The sequence below is a fragment of the Sciurus vulgaris genome (genome assembly GCF_902686455.1).
Source record: "Sciurus vulgaris genome assembly, chromosome: 15".
NCBI classification, from domain to species: domain Eukaryota; kingdom Metazoa; phylum Chordata; class Mammalia; order Rodentia; family Sciuridae; genus Sciurus; species Sciurus vulgaris.
Window position 1 is genome coordinate 19547369 of NC_136476.1, and position 23073 is coordinate 19570441.

The window sequence follows — 23073 nt, forward strand, 5'->3', positions numbered from 1 at the left end:
TACCTAATGATTGCTCTTAATTTGTTTAGCTCCTCTTCTGAAATCAAGTCTGTTTTATTGATGAGAATGATATCTGCCAAAGCAACTTGCCTAAAATAGCAAACAAAGAACAGATGTCAAAAAAAAAAAAGGTTGAGATTAAAAATAAATACAAACAAGTCATTTAAATCAATATATCAGTTGAGAAATACTTAGGGTTCTACAGCAGTGATACAGTTTACTCCTAATCTACTTATTCTTCAGACAGTAAGGGGAATTGCATTCATCACTATATAAATTCAGATTTCACATTCATATTCATTTATTATTGTATTCATTCATTTACTGAATACTCTTGCAACTCTGGAACTATGAGATAAGCCTCAAAAAGTTTACAATCAAAAGAATGATTTTCAACCGATGGTTATCTTTATAAAGAAGCATAATTCACAGAGCCAAAGAAATAGGAATAAGGAAAATTTAGTTACTAAACTATCTCAATGTTTACCATAATTTCCAAATAGAGAAGAGTTCACTTAACATAAATATACATTTAACAGTTTTGTTTAAAAACTTACACTTCATCAGTACAAATTATATATTATCTCTCTAAAACAGATATACAGAAATTCCAGTTAAAGAATACAGTTGACAGAATGCTACATAGCAAAACAGTTATTACAATTAGAAGTTCTATTTTCTATTAACAGGCGTAGTGAAGCTAAGGAATCTTTCAATTTTCCTCAATTCAAGAAATTTTAATAACTGGACTTTTAGTTTCTAATCTGAGTCTTATGCTATATCAAAAACAAAACCAAATTCTCATGATCAGATTTCTATTTAAGTAATTTTATATGTATAAAGACAGAATGTACACATCTCCAAATACAAACGTCTTTAAATTACAGGACTTCTATGCTTAACCTTATTTTGGCTTTTACAACATTTTGCTATTTTCTATTTGGCTTACAAATATTTTCTATAATAAACATTTTCATAAGAAAAAAAGTTACAATAATGTCTAAGTTTGTTCTAATTTGAATCATAATATATCAAATGCAGTGTTTAAGTAGGATTGCAAAACAACAGGGTGTCATATTCCAAAATGATAAAGAATCAACTGCTTGCTTGCTGTCTTTATTTTTTATGCCTACATAATCTAGACCAAATCCCAGGGGATCTTACTGTTAAACCCAGCAGCATATTTAGTGACTGTCAGCCACCTCAAAACCTTCATCCCATTAGCAAGAATATGCTTAGGGCAGGTAAGTTAATTTAAATATTTATAAGTCTAAAGACAAATCAATAAGTAACATAAAGGTATTTAAATAAATGTTTTAAGTGCCAAATTTAAAGTATTTATATATTCATCTATTCTCAAAAACAGTGAACACTTGAGGCAGTTTTTAAAACCATAAAGAACTCAATGATTTTTTTGTAATAATCTTCAATTCCAAAGAAACTGGATAAGAAAAAGAAAATATTTTTAGCCTGTAATCCCAGTGGCTCAGGAGGCCGAGATAGGAGAACTGCATGTTCAAAGTCAGCCTCAGCAACTCAGCAAGGCCCTGCGGTAACTTAGCCTTGTCTCAAAATAAAAATAAAAAAGGGCTGGGGATGTGGCTCAGTGGTAAAGAGCCCCTGGTATTAAAACAAAACAAAAAAAAAAAAAAGAAAGAAAAGAAAATGTTTTGAAATGTTACTATTTCCCAAGTTCCTCACAAAGAATTCTGGCATCCAGCATTCATGTTATGCTACAATAATAAGTGGTTTTAAATAAAACTTTATTAAACCATTATAGATAAATGGAAAAGAGACAATAAATTTCCTTCACTGTTTTCATATTTGTTTTGTGGTTTCATATTACTGACTTTTCAATTAGCTAGAAATCAATATTTTAAATATGAGTACCTAGTAGCTTCACTGATAAGGCCATCAGGTTTTTCTTCTGTTAAATGCTAAAGAAAAACAAAATTTATAAAAAGTTACTATGGTATAATACAAAACCTAATATCAACACAAAGAATTTTACTTCAGAGAAATCTTTCTTGCCTCTAAAAACTTTTTTCTTTAAAACTTTTTCTTTAAAATTTATTTTCTTAATTGACAGAAAATAAACTATACATCTTCATGAGGTATGTGTGATATTTCAATACATTTATACATTGTGTCATGTTCAATTCTGGCATTTAGATTACCCATCATCTCAAACATTTATCATTTCTTTATAATAAGAATATTCAAAACCCACTCTTCTTGCTATTTTGAATTATATGACAAAATATTTTTTAATATAATTAACCTTCTGGGTAATGGAACACAACTTATTCCTCCTATCTGGCTGTGACTTTGTATCCATTAACTAACCTCCCTCCCTTCCCGATTCCCTCTCCAACCACTATTTTGCTATTTCTGTAAGCTCAGCTTTTTTAAGATTAACATATGAAAGAAATCATGCAGAATTTGTCCCTCTGTGCCTGACTTATCAGAACTAACTATTATATCTGAAATAATTTTTTTCCCCTACAGTGAACCTGAGGGGTTTTTTGGAGAGGAAGGGGCTTAAGATTTTGCATTCCTGCCGTTATCTTTTTCTCAAAAAGAAAATTCCTCAAATTAATATCATAAAAATATGTCAAGTTGTAGTTCAGATTTTAGGTATTTTCCTTTTTATAAAGCTGCCGATTCTAAATATTCATTATTACTTACAAAAAGGATAACCACTGAACTTGGACTTTTTAAAAAGCTAACATACTTTACTCTGTTCCTGTCCTCATGCCCCACACCACTCCCCCAAATCATGCACAATATGAACTCAGTATTGTGCCCTTTAAATTCCCTATAAAGAAAGAAGCTATGGCAAGGAACACAGCCCTAATTCTGGCATAAAAGCAGTTTATTATTTGGAAACACACACTAAGAGTGATCTGGTCTCTCAGTGTAACTGCTTATCTTGCTATCTCTCCAGTCAGGCTCACTCCAAAAAAATATTTTGACACTGATTTAGACACCCATGAAATGATAGTGTTCATCTTTCTGGAAGCAGGGCCCCCCCTCCACCTCCACATAATCCTATTTAGACCCCTAAAAGTCATCAATGCCATAAGGTTCTCCTCTGGAAAATCATGTTTTCACCCTTACCACCTCAATCCTCCACAAAGATTCCCTATCACAGTAAAAAGCTGAATACTGAAAGTTCGAGGTAATTAGAATATAGTTTATTTTTGAACTAAACTTCGTAAATTATCAAATTCTTTTACATATGTTATCTCATTTAGACTTCATAAGAATTATGGGAAATAACTATTCTTATTCTATAAAGGAAGAAACTAAATCTAACACTCTCACCATCACAGATTTTAAACATTATCGAAGGGCTGGCTATTATTACTATTACTTGTAATTAAAAAAACAGGTTCAACAAAAGTAAAATCTAATAATTTTAAATAAATAATTTAAAACTCATGAAATCCTTTTATGTCGCATAAAATCAGTTTTGTATATAGTGTCACATTAATAACTGCAAAAGAAAATACATATAACAACTATCTAAAATTAACATTCAAGATTATTTTATCAAACTAGTTTCACAATTCATTCAGAGGTGTTCATTAAGGTACTCAGGTAGTTTAACACCTAAGAGAAAGTTGGTAATAATTTAATAATCTTGGTTAAGACTATGGAGAGAAACTTTTTCTTCTTTTAGGCTTACCAAATACTATTCAGAGGGAAACAAATCTAAACTAAAATCATGGGGATGATACACTCATTTTTACTAAGGAAACAATCTTATATATTCAGCTGCAGAACCACTCTGCAATTATGGAAGTCACAGAACTTGGAGAATATTGTATCAAAAATTATTCCATGCCAAAATACCAAGTTTAACATTTTTCCATAATTATTCTTGGCCCAAGGCTATAATAGATCTAATTATTATCTATTCTGCCTCTAGAGAATAAAGCTATTAACAGATCTTTAAAACTGCCTGGCTCATAGGCCCAACAAACGTCCCTTGAATGAATTGTAGTTAACACCTCCTATTTGCAGACAAAGATACATAAATGTTGTCATTTGAAAAATTCTATATAATATGTAGCAACAAATCCCTTTCCATTGAACAGTAAATCTCTTTAACAATGATACACTGTAAGCAAGGTATGTGACCCTGGATGATCCTGTAATATTGAAAATTCTTCCAAAAATCTTAAATATTTTTCAAGACATATTTTTGACCTTTTGGGAGCACCATTCGGCTGTGAACTGGTAAAAACAGGTAAAAGAATTAGGGACTCATTTCCATCCTAAGTGAAACTAATAAAAAGGTAGTTTTACAAAGTAACTCTCATAAGATTTAGAAATCCATGAGATTAGAAATCTTCACTAAAAGCAAACTGGAGCAGACTAACATATTGTACTATCTCTAGACAGTCAGGAAATATTAAATATAAAACTAAGCTAAAATCCTTAAAATAAAAGTCTGACAATATGCATAATTTTATCAAGAATACACCTAATAATTATATCTTGATATAATTATCAAGATTATATACTATAATCTTGTATATAGTTATACAAGAGATAAATGTCTTGTCCTATGCACATATGAAAGTTAAACAAACATAAAAAATAATAAATGCAGCTGGGCATGGTAGTGCACACCCATAACCCCAGCAATTCAGAAGGCTAAGGCTGACTCCAAGTTTGAGGATAGCCTCAGCAACCTAGTGAGGCTTCAAGCAACTTAGCGAGACTATGTCTTAAAATTTTAAAAAGGGTTAGGGACGTGGCTCAGTGGAAAGTGCCCCGAGGTTACATCCCCAGTACCAAATAAATAAATAAATAGATAATAAACTGTATACTTATATCTAGATATCAGTTCAACATCTCCCTTACAAACCCTCTTATCTTCCCAAGTCAAACTTGCATGAAAACAAAACTAGAATACATGTCAGCTCTTCAAAATAACATTCTACAATATTTGATCATTAAGTCAGATAATTTCCATTTGTAAAATAAAATGTAAATTTAGTATCTATTCTACCTGGATAGGCAAAGTCTGTAAGCTTTTTTCCAAAATATTTCATTTTACACATATGTTCAAAGGACTCCTCCTCTCTGCTTAGAGACTATAGCTTTTGCTTTTATATAAAAAGGACTAATAACTTGTACTAATTAATAAAACATATTCAAAAGGTAAAGTTTCAAATTCTCAACTTAGCCCACCATAAGAAAGGGGAACAAAAGGATAAAATGGGGTGTGAGATGTTGATCAAAAGGAACAAAGTCTCAGTTATGCAAGATGAATACATTCCAGAAAGCTAATTACAGCATGGTGACTATAATTAAGACTACTAGATTGAATAGCTGAAACTTTCTGAGCTTAAATCTTAAATGCTCTCAGTCCACACCCCACTTCAAAAAGTGGTAACTATGTGAAATGATGTGTCAATCGGCTTGTTTCACAATATTTTTCACAATACACACACACACACACACACACACACATCAAAACATTAAGCTGCATCACTTAAATATACATTTTTTGTCAGTTATAACTCAACAAAGTTGTAGGGAAAAAAGAAACAAATTATTTGAAATAACACTACTGTAGTCACAACTTTAAGGGCTGTACAGGGTATCCTTTCTTATAGAAATAAGCAAGTTGGACAAAGAAAAAGAAGAGGAAGAGGTGGGGGAGGAGGGGAAAAAGCTGTCTTAAAACTCACTAAGAAAGAACACTGTTGTAGAGTAAAGAGGAAATAAATCTAGTGTCAAAGATGTCAGATATTGATTTAAAAAAAAAACAGCAGCAGCTATTTCTTTCAAAAGGATTGGTTATAGATCTAACACAATTTCAACTTTTAAAAAATTATTGCATAATGTCAGTCTATTTATTTTTCTAGCCTTTTTCAAGCAAACTGTTTTCTGACTGAATTGTTTCAACAGCTTGTGTAATATAACAGAAGAACCAAAAAAAACCTCTCACTTGACCTTTCCTGTGTAACTTCATTCATTGATTCTATTGCATTAAATGCTGTCACATTTGTAGAACTGAAAAGAACCATGTCAGTAGCTCGAGTGTCAAGTCCTGAGAATAGAGAGCTGTCATTTTAAGTTGTCCAATTCTGTGCCCATGATTAAAAAATGAATATTTCAGATCAATGGGTGACAATCCCATTAGAGTGATAGCCCATGATATCAATTACTACTTCAGTTTCAATTTGGCTGGCTGGCCACAGGGTACCATTTCTCAGCTTTACTTGTGATGGGCTGGCTCTGTGAAGCATGACACCCTTAAATTGCTGCCCATTATCCAAGTGTCATTACTTGTACTGCCTCAGAATTCTCTGAATCACAAGCAGCTACTGAGGTCAAGCTTTGCAACCAGAGGAATTGGACAAGTTGGCAAATTCTTTATATAAAGGCAAAGTTATTTATCTGGCATCCGACTTAGAAAATCTGAAGTTTCCATTATCCTGACAGCATGTCAGTTTTGTGTAGGTATATTGATTTAATAATTTAAGAGGTTTTATCAAGGTGGCAGGGGGTTAAATGTATAATGTGTTTGCATTATTCAGAATGTTGCTTTATGTTTTTGCTTTTTTATTTTTTTGCTTCTATCAAGCTACGAACAGATTCTATTAAATTCCTTTCTATACCCAACTATACATATAAACTATTCTCAAAGTCATAAAATACATAAAGAGTTTGACTTTGGTACAACACATTAAGTTTATCAAAAACAAACAAAACAATACCACAAATGAAATGCCCTAACAGCTATCTATCCTATAGGTATCCCAAATTTGGGAATAAATTTGTAAAGGACATGTATTCAAGCATGCCTATAATATTCAAGATGAAGAATTTAGTTTCTGTTTGTTTTGTTTGCTATCTCCATGATACTTTGCTAGAAAAATGATTTCAAAACAGTCATTAGAATATTTTTGAGCAAAATTATAATATTCGGAATATTTCTTCGATTCTTAAGACTAATCAAAAATTTACATTTTAAACTCTAAATAAGGAAGTATCTTCCAAACTTCTCAAATTAGGTGCTTTATCCCATGGGGAAATGAAAAACCAGAAAAGGGGTATTGATAGTCATTTAACAAGCCTGACATACCTAGAGCATAATTTCATTGGAAATTTAGAATAAAAACAAACTCTAAATATTAACGAGTTTAGATATACTATAGGGTAGAATACAAAACTAACAAACTTTTAAACACTGAGTTTAAATTTATGAGATTATTACTTTGGACCCCAGATTGAGGTGCTGGGACAGAGGTGCTGTGGACAGAGGATAATTTCATTCTCAAATGCCTTTAGTAATGTTTCACTTAGGAAGTCAGAAAACAATATTTTACAAGCTTTTAAAGATCTTGCTAAGTGCATTTTATAAATTGAGGCCAATTAAATGCGTTTGAGGACCTTAGTAGTTAACAAAATCCTTCACAGCAGGATGTCTTTAATGAAGATTTCTCCTCACTGATCCCACGCACACATTCTGATTTCTTCAAAATGAGGCAAAGCAATATTTTTTAAAATCTCATTTCCAGCTTGTGTTCAATAGCAGTTTACAACAAAAAATAAGGTCTCATGTGATTTTACCACGCTCAATTTCTTCTATCAAACAGGAATACTTACCAATACTGGGGCTGAATTCTACTGAGGAGTTACACATACTTATCCTGATCCCATATCCTTATTTCAAAACATAGCAATCCCAAATCTTATCCTAATATTAAACTAGACTAATAGAAAAGAAATACTTAATTTAAAAACATAAAATAATAATAACACACAAGTTGCACCTATAGTTCAGAATAACTTCTGAAAAGCATTTTTGTTAAGGAAGATTTCAAATACAAATAAAAAAATAATGTGATCAACTCTTACATTCCCAGCTCTTCGCAAACAATTAGCAACCCATCTTCAACTTACTTTTAATCCATATTTTGAATCTACAACAGTTATGATACCTACAAAAGAATAAACATTTTAATCACGCTTTATTAAAAAGATGTTTATTATTATAGTACAACCACACTTGATAAGATAATTAAAATTAATCTCAGTTCATGAATGTTATTCAATAAAACAAAGAATTTTTTTCTTACCAGTGCTGCAATTTAATTCAATCCTAGGAATAAGTAATGCATTTCAAATATATATGGAGTGCTCAGCACTGTTTTAAGAGACTATGAAGATATTTTAAACATTTAAATTATTATTTAAAGAATCTGAGACATTGTATTTTATTCCTAGCATCTCTTACAAATCTAGCTCACAGAAATGTTTTATATAACAAGTACATAAGTTCCCAAATGATCAATTAGTTTAGCAATCTATGAATATATAATTTTTAAAGGGTATTAGCAGAATGAGTTTAATGATGTCTATGGAATTTAACCAGCTACATGCCATATATATTAGAGCCCAATTAAACCCAGCTTCAAAGACTTAATATTTCACCCCTTAGTCTATAAAGGACTGGTTCAAACAAAGGTAAGGGAGGAAGAAATGTAGGAAAGGAAAAAGGAAAGAAGGGAAAATGGAGGGAGGAAGGGAATATAGTCACTTAACTAAGAAAGTTACACAAAGTTTATAAATTTACAGGTAAGACTGACAAACGTGTTAAGGTAAATAAAGCAAGGGTTTGTGCGTAAGTGCTAAAGTTTTATGTTCAAGGGAAAATGAAAGCAGAAATGTGATTCTCACACTGGATGATTAAAATATAAAGCTCTGACATTATGCTAAGTGAACAAATCAAACACAGAGGACCTAGGAAATCTACATAGCATTTTAACAGAAAAGGCTCAGTCTGAGTGCTAAATTGAGAACTGAGATTAAGATTTGATAATCCAGTTCTACCACTGTCAGGGTCTGTAGAGTCTACATAGGCAAAAATTTACTTCATTATAAATTAAGAAGCATGTTTGCAAAGAACAATTATGCAATGGATTAAAATTATAAATAAATAATAAATTTAACAATAAGTAAAACAAAGAAAATTGTTTAACTTACCATCAAGATAAATATCACTCCCTAATTCAGCATCAACCCAAAACATAGAAGCCACAGCACCTGAAAAATACATAATATTCATCAACTACAAATATTTTTGAAGTGCAAAACATGATTTTATATACATTTTAATTTGCCATAATGGAATTAGCAGATAAATACACATGCAAATTAAATCTGGGTTTCTCATCTTCTTTGGGAATTATGTTTACTACTTCTGGCCATTTCTATAACTCTCCCCCATTTCCTCAAAAAAAAAAGACAAACTTTCACTACACACAAATCAAACGGTAAGCTTCTACCCATGCCAAAATAAAGTTGCTAACAGACATTATTAAACAACTTCAACACTATGGCTATGTGTATGTAGGACTTATTTTTATTTTCTCATCTTCTGAAATATGAAAATTATATGGTTCACAAATAATGACTCATCTCTCTAATGAAAAGGCAAATGAAACATAGATAAGTCCAAAATCACTTGTCAAAAAAAATTACATTGTCATTTTTATAGGAGAAAAAGAACAAGAAGTAATATCAACTCTCTGGCATTATTAATTAATCCTCACACTACTTATTTAGTACTAGCACAAAACCTGGGTTTCAGGAAAAATTATTTTGAATAATAAATTAAAACTTGTTTTTGACAGAAACTGCTTCAGTACCAAACCACACACCCTGATTACTATGCCCCAACTCAAGAAAAAGAAAACTGACAGCAAGGAAAGTATTTGATTTTTCAAAGCATCACAGGCCCAGTTAGTGACAGTGCTGTCTAGAAGAATGAGCAGAAGGGGAAAACAAGGATAACTGAACTCATTCCACTGTCTAAAGCTGTCCACCTACCCTGACAAGATGTGGTCCCCCAAGCATCACTCTGTGTCAACAATGAAATACCTGTCAGCTGTTTACAGTGATTACTCATGCAAGATATAGCAAGGGCCACAAGATCTAATGGTTTTCTGATATCTATTGATTTTTTCCCAAAAACTTAATAGTTTTCCAATTTGACTGAAATAGGATTTGTGAGTAACAGGGTCTGAATCAATGTCTGTCCTTTTCAAGGAAATTACTTTACCATGACAATTATTTAGCTTAGAACTGGAGAGTGTCAGTCTCTTAGATAGGAAACAACTGAATTGCCAATAAGAATTTTCTTTACTTTCTTGGTTAAAAACATGGTTTTAATTAATAAGGAAGAAACAGTAAATCCATGTGATTATTCTAAATAATAAGTCACAGAAAAAGTATTATTTTTTTCACTCAGCAAAGTACCTAACATCATACAAAACTCACTATATAATTTTAAAAAATGAATTGATTTCTATTCAGATAAATAGTAAGTTGCACCATTAACATTTGCTTATTATTAAGTTGAACTGTAAGAGTACATTACAGCTTTTACTCTAAATCTATTATTGACCTTTGGTGTAATTCTTGAAGGCTACACAAGAAAAGAAATATTTAAAATTTGGATGTAGCTTTTAGGAGGAATAAAGATAAGTGAATGAAGTGGTGATTTTTCTTCCTAGCAAATATTTGCCAGTGTCTGTAGGTATTTTTGGTTGTTCCTGGGGTGATGCTACTGGCAGTTAACAGGTGGAAGCCAGGGATGCTGTAAACATCCTACAATGCTCAAGACAGCTCCCTACTCACAAAGTATTTATCCAATGCAAAATGTCATTTGTGCCAAGACTGAGGAGATTACGGAATCTCCCTTCTTCAAAACCTAATAAAATAAAAAATAATAAGTCAAAAATTTATCAGCAGAAACCCAACATAAAAAAGAACATACATCCTCCTGCCACAAATTTTAAATAGTAACATTCAAAATGAAAACAAAGTCCTTTGTGAGTTAAGACCATTCCTAAGTCTACTCTACTTCCACCCTCAATAAGAGGTTGTAAAGAAAATAGTTTACAAAATCCTAATGCTTATCAGAAATACCTCCCAAAATGCAAGAAGTGGAATGCAGGGAAGAAAAAGTAATGAGCAATTAAAAAAAAAAAAATCCTCAGGAGTAAAAGTTTCTAACATCTCCACTTTCGGGAGAGAAAGTTACTTTCGAGGGACAAGAGCAAAAGGAAGCACAAGGTCTAAGGTCCAATATTGTACTCACACAAGGCAGTACAGAATGTGTACTCCTAAGTAGTTGGAGCAAACCCAAAGTGCAGTGTACTAGGTATTTTAAAAGAGCAGAACCTAATAGCCACACTGCCCCATCTGGCTCTTGAGGTCGTCTGTTTTCCCTTTGCTTCCCTGTTCCCCCATCCACCACAATATCCAGTTTTCAAAATGGGACCCAAGAGAAACATATTTGGATAAGATGGAAAAGGAATTCTTTATAAACACCATATCTAAGTAAATAAAAGCTCTCTGAGCTCCAAGATTAAGCACAAATATACACACATGTATTTCAGGCAGAGAAGAGCAAAAAATGAAAAGAATGGAAGAAAAAATATTGAAGAAATGAACAGGGAATACATCTGACAAAGAACCCATTCTAGAAGAAACCATAATCCAAGAAACCAAAGAAAATTGTGAAGGACTTCTTTATGACAAAGAATGTATAGACAATATGACCTCAATAAAAATGAGCTTGAAAACAAGAAAAAGCACAATAATATGAAAAGAGTTTGTAACATGGAACACTCAACGTTCCAGAGTAATAAAATATGAACCACAACGTTCTAATGAAAGTCTTCCAAAAGGATACTGCCAAGTTGATTTTCAGAAATGGCAAACCTTCAAAAACATTAAAGGAAACAAGCATTGAAACTCAGACACTATAGCACTCACAAATTCTTCCTGATAAAATGGCTGGGGATATAACTCAGCGGTAGCATGCTTGCCTAGTATGCGTGAGGCCCCAGGTTTGATCCTTAGCACCACCAAAAATAATAATAAAAAGAAAATAAAATAAAACCCTGAACAAGGAAAACCAACCAATCAAAAAATTATGAAGACACTATGAAATTACACTTGCAAAATCCTGAGAGAAATTGTGAACCCAAAATTGTATTCTTTAATATAAATATAAGTAATATTTACATAACTATAGAAATATAAGTAATCCTTTAAGTATAGAAACAAAAGACGAGTATTCTCAAGCAAAGAAATAAGCAACACTCAACGAATGCTGCACTTAAAACTTGGAAAGATTACCTAACCATAAAATTCAGTCAATCAGGAAATGAATTTGTGTGTGTATATGTGTGTTTGTGTGGTACTGTGGATTGAACTCAGAGTCTTGCTAGGCAAGCACTCTACCACTGAGTTACACCCCCAGGCTAATACTCATTTTAAATATTTCTCCAATACATCTATTTAGGATGTCAGAAGAATTATATTCTGGTTATTAATAATGTCATTTCTTACCAGGATCTGCTAACCCAGTGGTTTCTAACAGTATGTAATCAAATTTCCCCTTCTTCTGCATCAAATTCTCAATAGCTCTAAGGCCATTATCCCTGCAGAATATCAAAATATAATATATAGTTGATTGCTTTAATATTTTTAAATGCCCATTATGAACGTTTTAAAATATATTCAACAACACAACTCAAAAATACCTCTAGACATGTGAAAATTATTTAACTTGCTACTAAGTTTCTAATAAAATGCCCATCTACTATTTAAAATGAGGAGAAATAATAGGTTAAAAATAAAACATGTAATGAGTTAATACTTTATTAAAATTAAAAGCAGACAGAACTTCATTTGACTAAGTCAATGTCTACATCTTTATGAAAGAAAAAATCAACATTCAAAATAATGATAAAATTCATTAGCTACAACCATTTAAAATAACAGTTAAAGGGACACTGTCATTAAATACCATTTAATTCTATTCTGAAGTAGGGTACAAGATCAAATTTCCTTCTTTTTTATAATATCAAAAGTGAAGGAAAATACTAAATATATGACATTCCGGTTGTTTAGTAATTTGTTTTTGTTTTAAGGAGATCAAATACTTGGAAATGAAACTAATGATGTATTAAGTTAAAAATAATCATCTTTTACTTTTGATGACATTCATGCATGAGAAATTATTAATGAAATAAACTTGAACACCAAAAATAAAAAAATTCAGTAAGGAGGAAAGCATTCAAGCAGAGAGAAAAAATAAAGAAAAACTTTAACACACTCTAAAATTTATTTTCTATTTGAAAATACAATGAAGCAAACTGTAAATTCAGTTAAATTACACAGGAAAATCAAAGCTGGAAATATAATCAGTAAGCATTTCCAAGCACATAGTGAACACATAGATTTCTTACTTCACTGAACAGCAGAGGCAACCATTTCCAAGTTCCAGCCACTCTTCATAGAGCTCTCCACCTTGGCTGACAGCTAAGGATTTCTCTACTGCACTTCCTAGAAAATTAACAAGAAGTGCTCTTTAGATTGTGTTCAATGGTTTACCAAAAACAAAGATGAGAATATTCAAATGTAGAGCAGATTTCAAAGCAGAAATGCATTTTACAAGTTTTATTCTTCTATTCTATTCATGTGGCCTCAATATTTAAATTATAGTACTCTAGATTAACTTATCTTTTCTTTAAGAATATTTAAGCCTGTAGAAAGGCAAATTCAAAATCAGTTGACACACCTATTGCTTCTTGAGGCCTCTTCTTGACCACTTCTACAACTTGATAAAAACAGCCACCTTGGAAGCATTTTTTCTTATCCATAGCAAACTTTCTAGGCAGACTAGTATGTTTTACATAATGGTTTTTGTATGCCCTTCTGTCAACTGATGAGACTATCTTACCTACTTTTTTCTTTTCATTCTTCCTCTATCTTGTTTGTTTCTATTAGACAGATGTCCCAGTAAAAGACAGAGTTCATGTTAAAGAAATTTTTCACCGGAGTATCATGTGTTCATTTAAAAATTAAAGTTTTAGTCAAACACACAAAAATTTCCTAGTAATACATACCTGGGAAAGAATTTAAGAATGATTTTAAATGTTTACTTTTCCTACAAGAAAGAAATATACCAAAGCCAGGGAAGAATACTAAATGTCCCAGAAAGCAAATGGTCTCTGCCACCCAAAAGAAACCCATACAGTTTTACATTTATATATATATATATAACTTTAAGTATACATATAATTATACATAATTATATACATAATTATATACATATATGTTGTATATATATATATAGTTCATATTTGAGGTAGGTGATGATAAAGAGCTTTTAAAGGGGCTGCCACAAAATTTAGGCTATATGGAATATTCATAAAACATGAAGGAAAATATCGAGAATGCTGTGAAGGACAAATTTTTGAAAATGAACACCAAAAATGAAGAGAAGCAGTAAGAAAGTGTACAACGGAAAACTGGTTAATAAAAAGTTAGAAAAGGACCAATATTAGAAATCTCAGAATTTATAGGAGTAGGGGATATAACACAATGGTAGAATGGTTGTCTAGCATGCACAAGGCCCTGGGTTTGATCCCCAGTACTACACAAAAAAGAAATCAAGAAACCTCAAGATTTTTATTTTGTCTTTTCTCTTTAGTTTACTGAAATAAGAAATAATATTTTACTACCAGGTGTCCCATGCAGCCTATAAAACCCAGCTCTTCTACTCACTTACAATGGAAAAAGAGTATACTTTAAGAAATGTTGTTAACAGAAATTATGGTTCAGCTAAAAGTTAGATTTTATTAAAGTTCATACTTGTGAAGAAAAACTCCTATAAAAGTAATCAAAGTATTGTGTCTAACACTGATGAATAGATTTTTAAACCACAGTTTAATATTAAAGACAAAAAGTTAAGCACATATATTTTTACAGATAATTTGAGCACTTTGAAAATGGATACAATATATTCAACTTAATTTTAAAATCCTCAGTTTTAACTGCTTTGCAGATAATAAACATTCAACAAGGTGAACTTAAAATATCTGAAGCATTTTCAAACATATTCATAAGTGGCAATATACAATATAATCAATACCAAAGCAACTAAGTTCCTCAAAAATAAAAAACCTTTCTTTCATGCATTAAGATTTTTACCTCTGGGGACTGGGGTTGTAGCTCAGTGGTAGAACACTTGCCTAGCCTGTGGAAGCCCCTGGGTTCAATCCTCAGCACCACAAAGATAAATAAAATAAAGGTATTGTGTCCATCTACAACTACATACACACACACACAAACACTTTATACATAAATTTTTAAAAAAGAAAAAAGATTTTTACTTCTGGAGTCACTTATTTTGTGTAAAAAATATAATTCAATTCTGTTGATATGAATTCCAAAGTTACACAAAATAAAATTTTAACAAAGTATTTGATGTAAGTATCCCGAACCCACAAAAAAATAGTTTAACAGAAATTAAACTTTTCAAAGCTACCACATCAGCATGTTCACATTATAATACCTCCTCCTGTTTTCATTTTAAATACAAAATATCAATTCATCAGTGGAATAAACTGTCCTCTAAGTTTGTGGAGCATGACATAATACTGAACTTTACTTACCTTCTCCAAATTCATTTAAAATAACTGCTATTTTTTTACTATGCTGCTCTGTCAAAATGTAGTTCAGAAGAGTTGTCTTTCCAGCACCTATAAAATATATTAAAGAAGCAAAATCAAAGACTAATTTTTTTGTGGGGGCGGGTATACCAGGGATTGAACTCAGGGGCACTCAATCACTGAGCCACATCCCCAGTCTATTTTGTATTTTATTTAGAGACAGGGTCTCACTGAGTTGCTTAACACTTCACTTTTGCCTAGGCTGGCTTTGAACTCATGATTCTCCTACCTCAGAGTTCTGAGTCGCCGGAATTTACAGGCATGTGCCACCATGCCCGGCAAAGACTAATTTTAAAGGCATGAAAAGGATATTAAAAGTCCTGAAGTTTTTAACAATTTGTGTGCTATTTTTCATACTTAATTATGGTACAGCAAATTCTAAAGAAAAAGATTTAAGCAATCTTTGAAAAGTATAATATGTGTTATATATTTTATAAATATTTTAAAATATTACAATTTAAGTCAGTTTTTTCCAACCTAATTTTACTAAAATAACTTATAATACAATATGAGAATATGAAATAAGGAATAAAGTAACTATTTCTGAGGAATAAAATATAATTTATAAAATTCAAAATCTGTAAGTCCCTTTTATATTACGATAATGTTTCTGAACCAAGAATACTTGGTTCACTTCCCTAAACTTTATATCTAAAGAACTATTTTTTGGTATCAACACTGATTAACCATATACAAATTCAGATGACTATATTGCTACTTTTAATATGCTTAAAACAATCTATAATAACTTGTTATAGATTTTGTGAAACAGAGGTTGGAACTGGTAATGAAAGAGAATATTCAGTATTTAGAAAGATATATTCATAAAGCCACACCAAGTTCATCCAGTAGGTGGCATATTAAGCCTAGTGTGTTCATCTCAAATAGAAGAACCAAACATACCAAAGTTCATAAAGGAATAAAAGAAAATATCAAATGTGTGGTAACACAGTTCAACTGTATGAATACATCATTCATAATCTATTTTTTGTTGGTGGACATTTGGGTTGTTTCCAGCATTTTATTATTACAGTGTTGCTAAAAACTTCTACATGTAACTTACTCATGTCTGCTGAAATACATTTTCAAGTTTTGTACAGTGTACCTAGGAAAACCAGTCTAAGTGTGAGACAGGCTCTGAACATGAGTAATGCATAGGGTAGTGACAGTGAAAACGGAAAGAAGTTGTGCAGGTAAGAAACCTTCAGATGGAAGAATTACTAGGGTTTAATAATTAACCACATTATGAAGAAAAAGATTTTAAGATATATTCCATTTTTTCGAAAGTATTTACTATGAACCATATTTATGCTGGGCCTTGATGAAAAGTGAACAAGGCAAAGGCAGTATTGCCTACATGGAGCTTATGAGTGGAAAATGAAATGAGTGGGGAAAGGTGAGGAATTTAGCTAAATGAGGAGGCAATTATGTCACAGGATGATAACATTCAACAGATGTACAAGATGCTACACAGAACCCAAGAGGGACACCTAGCCAGAGAAGTAAGAAAAATATCCCAAGGGACTAAGATACTTGGTGCTTTTAAGAAGTAAAATTAGTTCAATATGCTATGCCACCATGTGGAAGGCAGGATAGTTTAGCAAAAGCCAGATCATACAGGTTCTTGTAATTCATGTTAAGCATTTTGCACTTTAACCCAAGTAGAAGCCACTGAAGGGTGTAACAAATCACACTGACATTTATAAAGATCGTTATGCCTAACAGACAGAGAATATATTAAAGGGCAATAAAACTCAAGATTACAGTAGTCAGGAGGCTGTTCGAGCATTCCAGATGGTTGGAATCACAAGAACAGAAACATTTGAGGGAACAGTAACATATGAATTGTTGGATAGACATGTTAAGTTTTGAGATGTCTGCAGGACATCAAAACAGAAACTACCTGGAAGTCAAGTTAAAGAATGAATAGGAAGAGATGGCTTAAAAAGAAGCCAAAGAAAAATGTGGAAAAATCAGAAGAGAAATCGACAGAAGTCAATGGAACAGTTTCAAAAAAATAAAGGGGTGAAACTGTACCTAGATTCAGCAACAAGAAGGCTGCTGACATTAGTTCTAACTCTGGCACTTAGACCATCATCTCCAATGCTTTACCAACTATATTGATACTATTAGTATGCTTTAAACAAACTATGAAATTGATTTTTACCAGTAAGCAAAATGAAGGGAGGCAAGTTTATATATATGGTTGTGAACAAGGAATTTGTTCAACTTCTTAGTAGTATCACCTCTGAATAATAGTAGGGAAGTACCAAAAATTCATTCTTTAATAAAAATCAGTTCTGAGTATAAAAATGAGAATAAACTTAAAATCTATAAAGAAAAAAAGGAAACATCAGTGATTTCTTATTTTTATGTAAAAGGCCCGCAGTATGAAGTCCCCATTGGTCTCTAGCACCGTCTAGGAATGTTATAATTTCCCTGAAACAGTTTCACTTCTTTACATCTCTTAACTGTTTTCACATTTTAAATATAGTCATGTATTTACCATAGCCCTCCTATTTAACTGTAGGGTTTCAAAACAGCATTTCTCAAACATTTCCGTGAAGAATAAGGGCACAGACCGCCCTTCAGGAAATGGCACTATGTTCACAAACCTGTGGTTTCAAAGTCCCTGTATAATCATGAACTTTCTCAGTTTGAGAAACAGTCTTGGAAGGCAAAGATTTTATTCTTAATCTTTCTCCCACAGTGCTTTGCAAACAAACCTCAATAAAAATGTTTGGGACAGAAGTACTTTTCCCTAATGGCTGGAGGAGTTTGGCTCCAGGGTAAGTACAATACACCAAGGAATGTCCCACAAGTGTCGGGCATTGTTATAGACATGGCATCCTTTAATGGCAACATGCTTTTAGGATGGGTGTTTCCTGTCTCATTTTGCAGATGAGAAAACAAGCTCAGACTGGTGACCGATATTATTTCCATTTTTGAGTGAGGTAGATGAGTGGGAGGTAAGATGACTTGTTAGAGGTCACAAGGATAATTAAGGGATGAATCCAGAATTCCAAGCCCTGTTTCAAAACGCGAGTCTTTCAATCTCACTTGACAACTGGAGAGGCAATCCATAAGAGGATCAAGCGGCCCAGCCCCTACCGCAAACACACTTCCTCTTCACCAGGAGGCCCCAGTAGCCCCCAAAATCCGAGAGTTCGTGGCATTTTCGGACCGGGATGCTTAATTACCTAAATACCCGGTGATAATTGTGACTGGGATCTTGGCGCCGGGGCTAGGCTTCTCCTCATCCTCTCTCTGCTTCGTCTCAATGGGAACCAATTCAGGACAGTCCTCCTCCGCCTGCTCCTCTTCCTCATTCTGAGCTCCAACAGTCTGTAACATCCTGGCCTATCCCAAGCCTCACAGTCAGCTCAAAAGCTGAGACCAAGACGCCGACCCGCAGCCGCGTACTCCGCGCATACCACGCGAGGCCCGGGTCTGGCGTCATCATCCCGCGCCGCGTAGTTCCTCGACCCCGCCCCACTACCTGGGCAAAGACTGACGGTCTGTTGACCCAAACCACGCCCCCAGGGTGCCGGACACGCCCCCTGGTCGTGCTCTCTGAAGCGGAGCGGGGCTGCGCGGAGCAGCCCTGTTCTGTAGTTGTCTCTCCCGCCTCCAACCTTAGTGCTACTGGCTGTTGTTAGGGATGAAGCCTGACGGGTTGGAACTTGGGGTGGGCGGCCTGAACTAAAGCGTCCGCACAGAATATAGACCTTGTTAACTTGACAGTTTTTAGTTTCATCAAAATTTTCTTTTTAATTTTCTTTTTACAATGTGTTGTTTGATTTTGCTTGTTTGTCAGTTTCATAAAGAGTACTACATAACATATAATGCTCTGGACTTTGCTATATTTTCAACTCCACTACTAAGTTATATTTTATTATATGACTGTACAGTTATTTATTCATTTCCTGTCAGTTGTTTTCAGGTCTTGCTCCTAGGCAGCTATGAACATTTTTCCTGGCGTATGGGTGCTCAGCTTTCCCTTTAATGTGTTTGTAAAAGTAGAATTGCTGGGTCTTAGTTATACAAATGTTAATACTTTACAAGAAAAGGCACCATTATGTTTTCAAAATGTTTGTACAGATTCATACATTTCCCCAACAATGTTTTAAAGATTTCATTGAAATAAATGTCAGTATTAGCAGATAATAATTTTTTACCAGTTGAATACAAAATAATACTTCATTATAGTCTTCATTTACATTTCCTTGGTTACTTACAAGCACATTTTAATATTCTGACACTATTCAGTTCTTTGAAAAATCCTAATTTTATTTATTTTTTTGCAGTGAAAAACCCTATGTAGTGTTTTTATCCCACTTTTATACATAAGTTACAGAGAGGTTACATAGTCGTTAGTGTAAGGCCCCCAAAAAGGAAACCCCAACTCTGTCCCATGGATGGCCGGCAACCCCAATAAACCGCAGGAGGCGTCACTTGATGCAAACCGCAAGAGGTGTTTATTCCAGCGCGCTGGGACCCAACTCCAGGAGTCGAGTCCCTAGCAGAAAATCTTGTAGGTTTATAAAGGCAGAAACCACACATCGGGAGGGGTTGCACATGAAAGGGGGAAAAGGGGGAACAAAGCTGCCAGGAAATTTCAAAGGGGGTCTGGGTTTGCTGACAACATGTTTCACAATGTTTTACAACAGGTGTAGATTCTGGTCAATAGTTTCTGGTAATCCTACTGTTTGAGCACTATCTAGCTATCTGGCTCAATTTACTCTTTTATTCTCTGTTTGGAGCTGTTTCCTGGAACAGCTTTAAGGGCTTTGTTCCCATTACTGGGAGGGAAACCTTAGGGAGTTGAGATAAAACAGACAGCTTAAAAAAATGTCCATTCTTTCAGTTAGGTCATAAAATCTATTTGATGCAAAAGCCATATTTTTTACAATTATCCTCATACCAAATAAATGTTTGATTTCTTCTTTCTTCAAACTACTGTTTGGTGTAACACAGCTATTGCAGAACACAGCTAAGGGAGAGGGTCCCAGGAGTTCAAGGATCTTATACTCACATACACTCAGCCTATAAAGTCAGAAGTTGAATGCTTTGCCACCTCTGATAATGTAATCACGAATTAGCATTGGAAGAATTGAGGCTAACACGTGGAATTAACACATGTTCACTTTAAAGAAGCTGAAGTGGACAACCACAAGAGATAATCTTAAGCCTCAACAAAATAGTCACAAACTTTTTGATTTCAGAAATGCTATGGAATATTGGATTTTTTGACAGATCAAAAGAGGAACTAGCATTGCACCTACAGGCATTGCCATATTCATATGGTGACACTCCTGCACTGCATTGCCTCCTGAAAGGAAGGTATTACAGCCCAACCCCCTCTTTTTACATATCTTTCAAGTAAGTTCTTGCAGATTCCCTTACATGGCTCTGGCTGAATGTTTTACTAATATCACTTATCCCTCACTAAAAGCAACCAGGGCCTTATGAAGACAGCTTAGTTATGTTACAGCATGGCTATAATATTATGGAGTCTCACTCAGAGCAAAAGGAATTTTATATATTGATCAAAAATTAAATGTATGCCAAATGTTTATCTGCTGATGGGCAAACAAAATGTGAAATATCCAGTGGAAAATTATCTGTCAATAAGCAGGAAGAAAGCACTGATATAGACCTTGTCAACTTGACATATTTTAGTTTTATCAAAAATTTTCTTTTTAATTTTCTTACCACGTGCCACAACATGAACGAATCTCTAAAACATTATGCTAAGTGAAAAAAGCCAGTTTGCAAAAGACCACATATTATATGATTCCATTTATATAAAATATCCAGAATAGGCCAATCTAGAGAGACAGGAAATAGATTAGTGTTTCCAGGATGTGGCAGGTAGGGAGTGACTATGAATGAGTACCATGTTTTTCTAAAATGTTCTAAAATCAGTTGTGGTGATAGTGACAAAAGTCTGGGAATATCCTCAAAATAGAATGGCTCATGTTAAATTGATGAATTATATCATCTGTGGCTTTATCTCAAAGTATTATTATTATTATTTTCATTAAAGGCTCATCTGTGCATCCAGTTACAGTATGCTTTGTAGAGAAGTGCTGACTTCAGTAGTTTCTAGTCCTGACCTTAGGTATGAATATAAAGATTACAGTTTAATGAAAACTCTCCTTTAGTCTGTTTCCATATTCCTCTTCAGCAAAATAATTGTCCATAAATTCTGTGGAGTAATGCCATTTTCATTTCTGATTCTACTAACTGGACAGAATTCAGCAAGCATGTATCTTTAGAAGCCAGATGGGCATGATGGTGCACACCTGTAATCCCAGCAGCTCAAGAGGCTGAGGCAGGAGAATCAAGGGTTCAAAGTCAGCCTTGGCAACTAAGCAAGGCCCTAAGCAACTTAGGGAGAGCCTAAATAAAATATTTAAAAGGCTGAGGATGTGGCTCAGTGGTTGAGTACCCTTGGGTTCAATCCCCGGTACCCACCCTCTCAAAAAAGCCAGGGTTTGATTAATTCAGAAATGTAATTTGTAATCTCAGGTCTCTCTGAATATCTGGATCTGACTCTTGTTTACTTCTATCATAACATAACATTTACCAATTTTATCTATTCCCAGGGAGCCTTTGTCACTGTTTACTTCAAAATGCCTTTTGAACCCTTATACATTGCTGTTGGGAATGTGAATTAGTACAAACCCTATGGAAATCATTGTGGAGTTTCAAAACCTAAAACTGGAACTACCATATGATCTAGCTATACCATTCTTCAGTATTTTTCCAAAAGATTTAAAGACAGCATACTTTAGAGATACATGCATACTCATGGTTAAAGCAGCACAATTCACAATAGCCAAGTTATGGAACCAGCTTAGGTGTCTATCAACAGATGAAAAATGTGGTATATATACACACAATGCAGTTTTATGCAGCCATAAAGAAGAACAAAATTATGTCATTTGCAAGAAAATGGATGCAACTTGAGAACATCCTGCTAAGTGAAATAAGTCAGACTCAGGAAGTCAAGAGTCATTATGTTTTCTCTCATTGTGGAAGACAGAGGTGGGGCGGGAGGATAAAGGGAAAAAGCAACCTCATGAAAATAAGAGACCAGTAGGGTACAGGAAGGCGGTCAGGGGGAGGGAGGAAGGATGGCAAGGGGAAGTACTGGAAAAAGAAATAAATGAATCAGATTATGTTATGTACATGTACAAATATGTCAATGAAATCTGCTATTCTGTATAATAAATATGAAACCATAAAAATGTTTAATCTTTGAAAATAAGAAAATAATTCCTAAGTATTATAGGAACCTATTACAGCTTAAAATTTCATTCTCATTTAGTTTTGTAATTTTGCTTATTCTCATTGAATTTATGATAAAACAACAATTATTATGTGTTGAACCCTTACTACATGATAAGCATTATATTAAATCCACATTAAATGGATAATTTCATTTAAGTCTTTGAGGGAAACATGATTTATTGCCCCTTCCTTTACCTTAACAGTACTGGAGCTT

At 33.4% G+C, this 23073-nt stretch overlaps 1 protein-coding gene across 5 annotated transcripts in view; it reads right to left on the reverse strand.

The window, feature by feature from the left end:
* Window positions 1–19019, reverse strand: part of LOC306645661 (zinc-regulated GTPase metalloprotein activator 1B) — a 38844-nt gene extending 19825 nt beyond the window's left edge. For 3 of the 5 annotated variants that reach the window (XM_079113606.1, XM_079113604.1, XM_079113603.1), the window contains exons 1-8: window positions 18761–19018; window positions 15504–15590; window positions 13293–13389; window positions 12391–12482; window positions 9013–9072; window positions 7930–7967; window positions 1891–1937; window positions 4–90 (exon numbers count right to left, since the gene is read on the reverse strand). In XM_079113606.1, the coding sequence (XP_078969732.1) occupies window positions 4–90; window positions 1891–1937; window positions 7930–7967; window positions 9013–9072; window positions 12391–12482; window positions 13293–13389; window positions 15504–15590; window positions 18761–18914 (662 nt within the window). In that variant the 5' untranslated portion in view covers window positions 18915–19018. Of the gene's footprint in view, window positions 1–3; window positions 91–1890; window positions 1938–7929; window positions 7968–9012; window positions 9073–12390; window positions 12483–13292; window positions 13390–15503; window positions 15591–18760 lie in introns of all 5 variants that reach the window. The other 2 variants (XR_013759694.1, XM_079113605.1) reach the window with 2 other exon arrangements.
* Between the last annotated feature and the right edge of the window lie 4054 nt (window positions 19020–23073).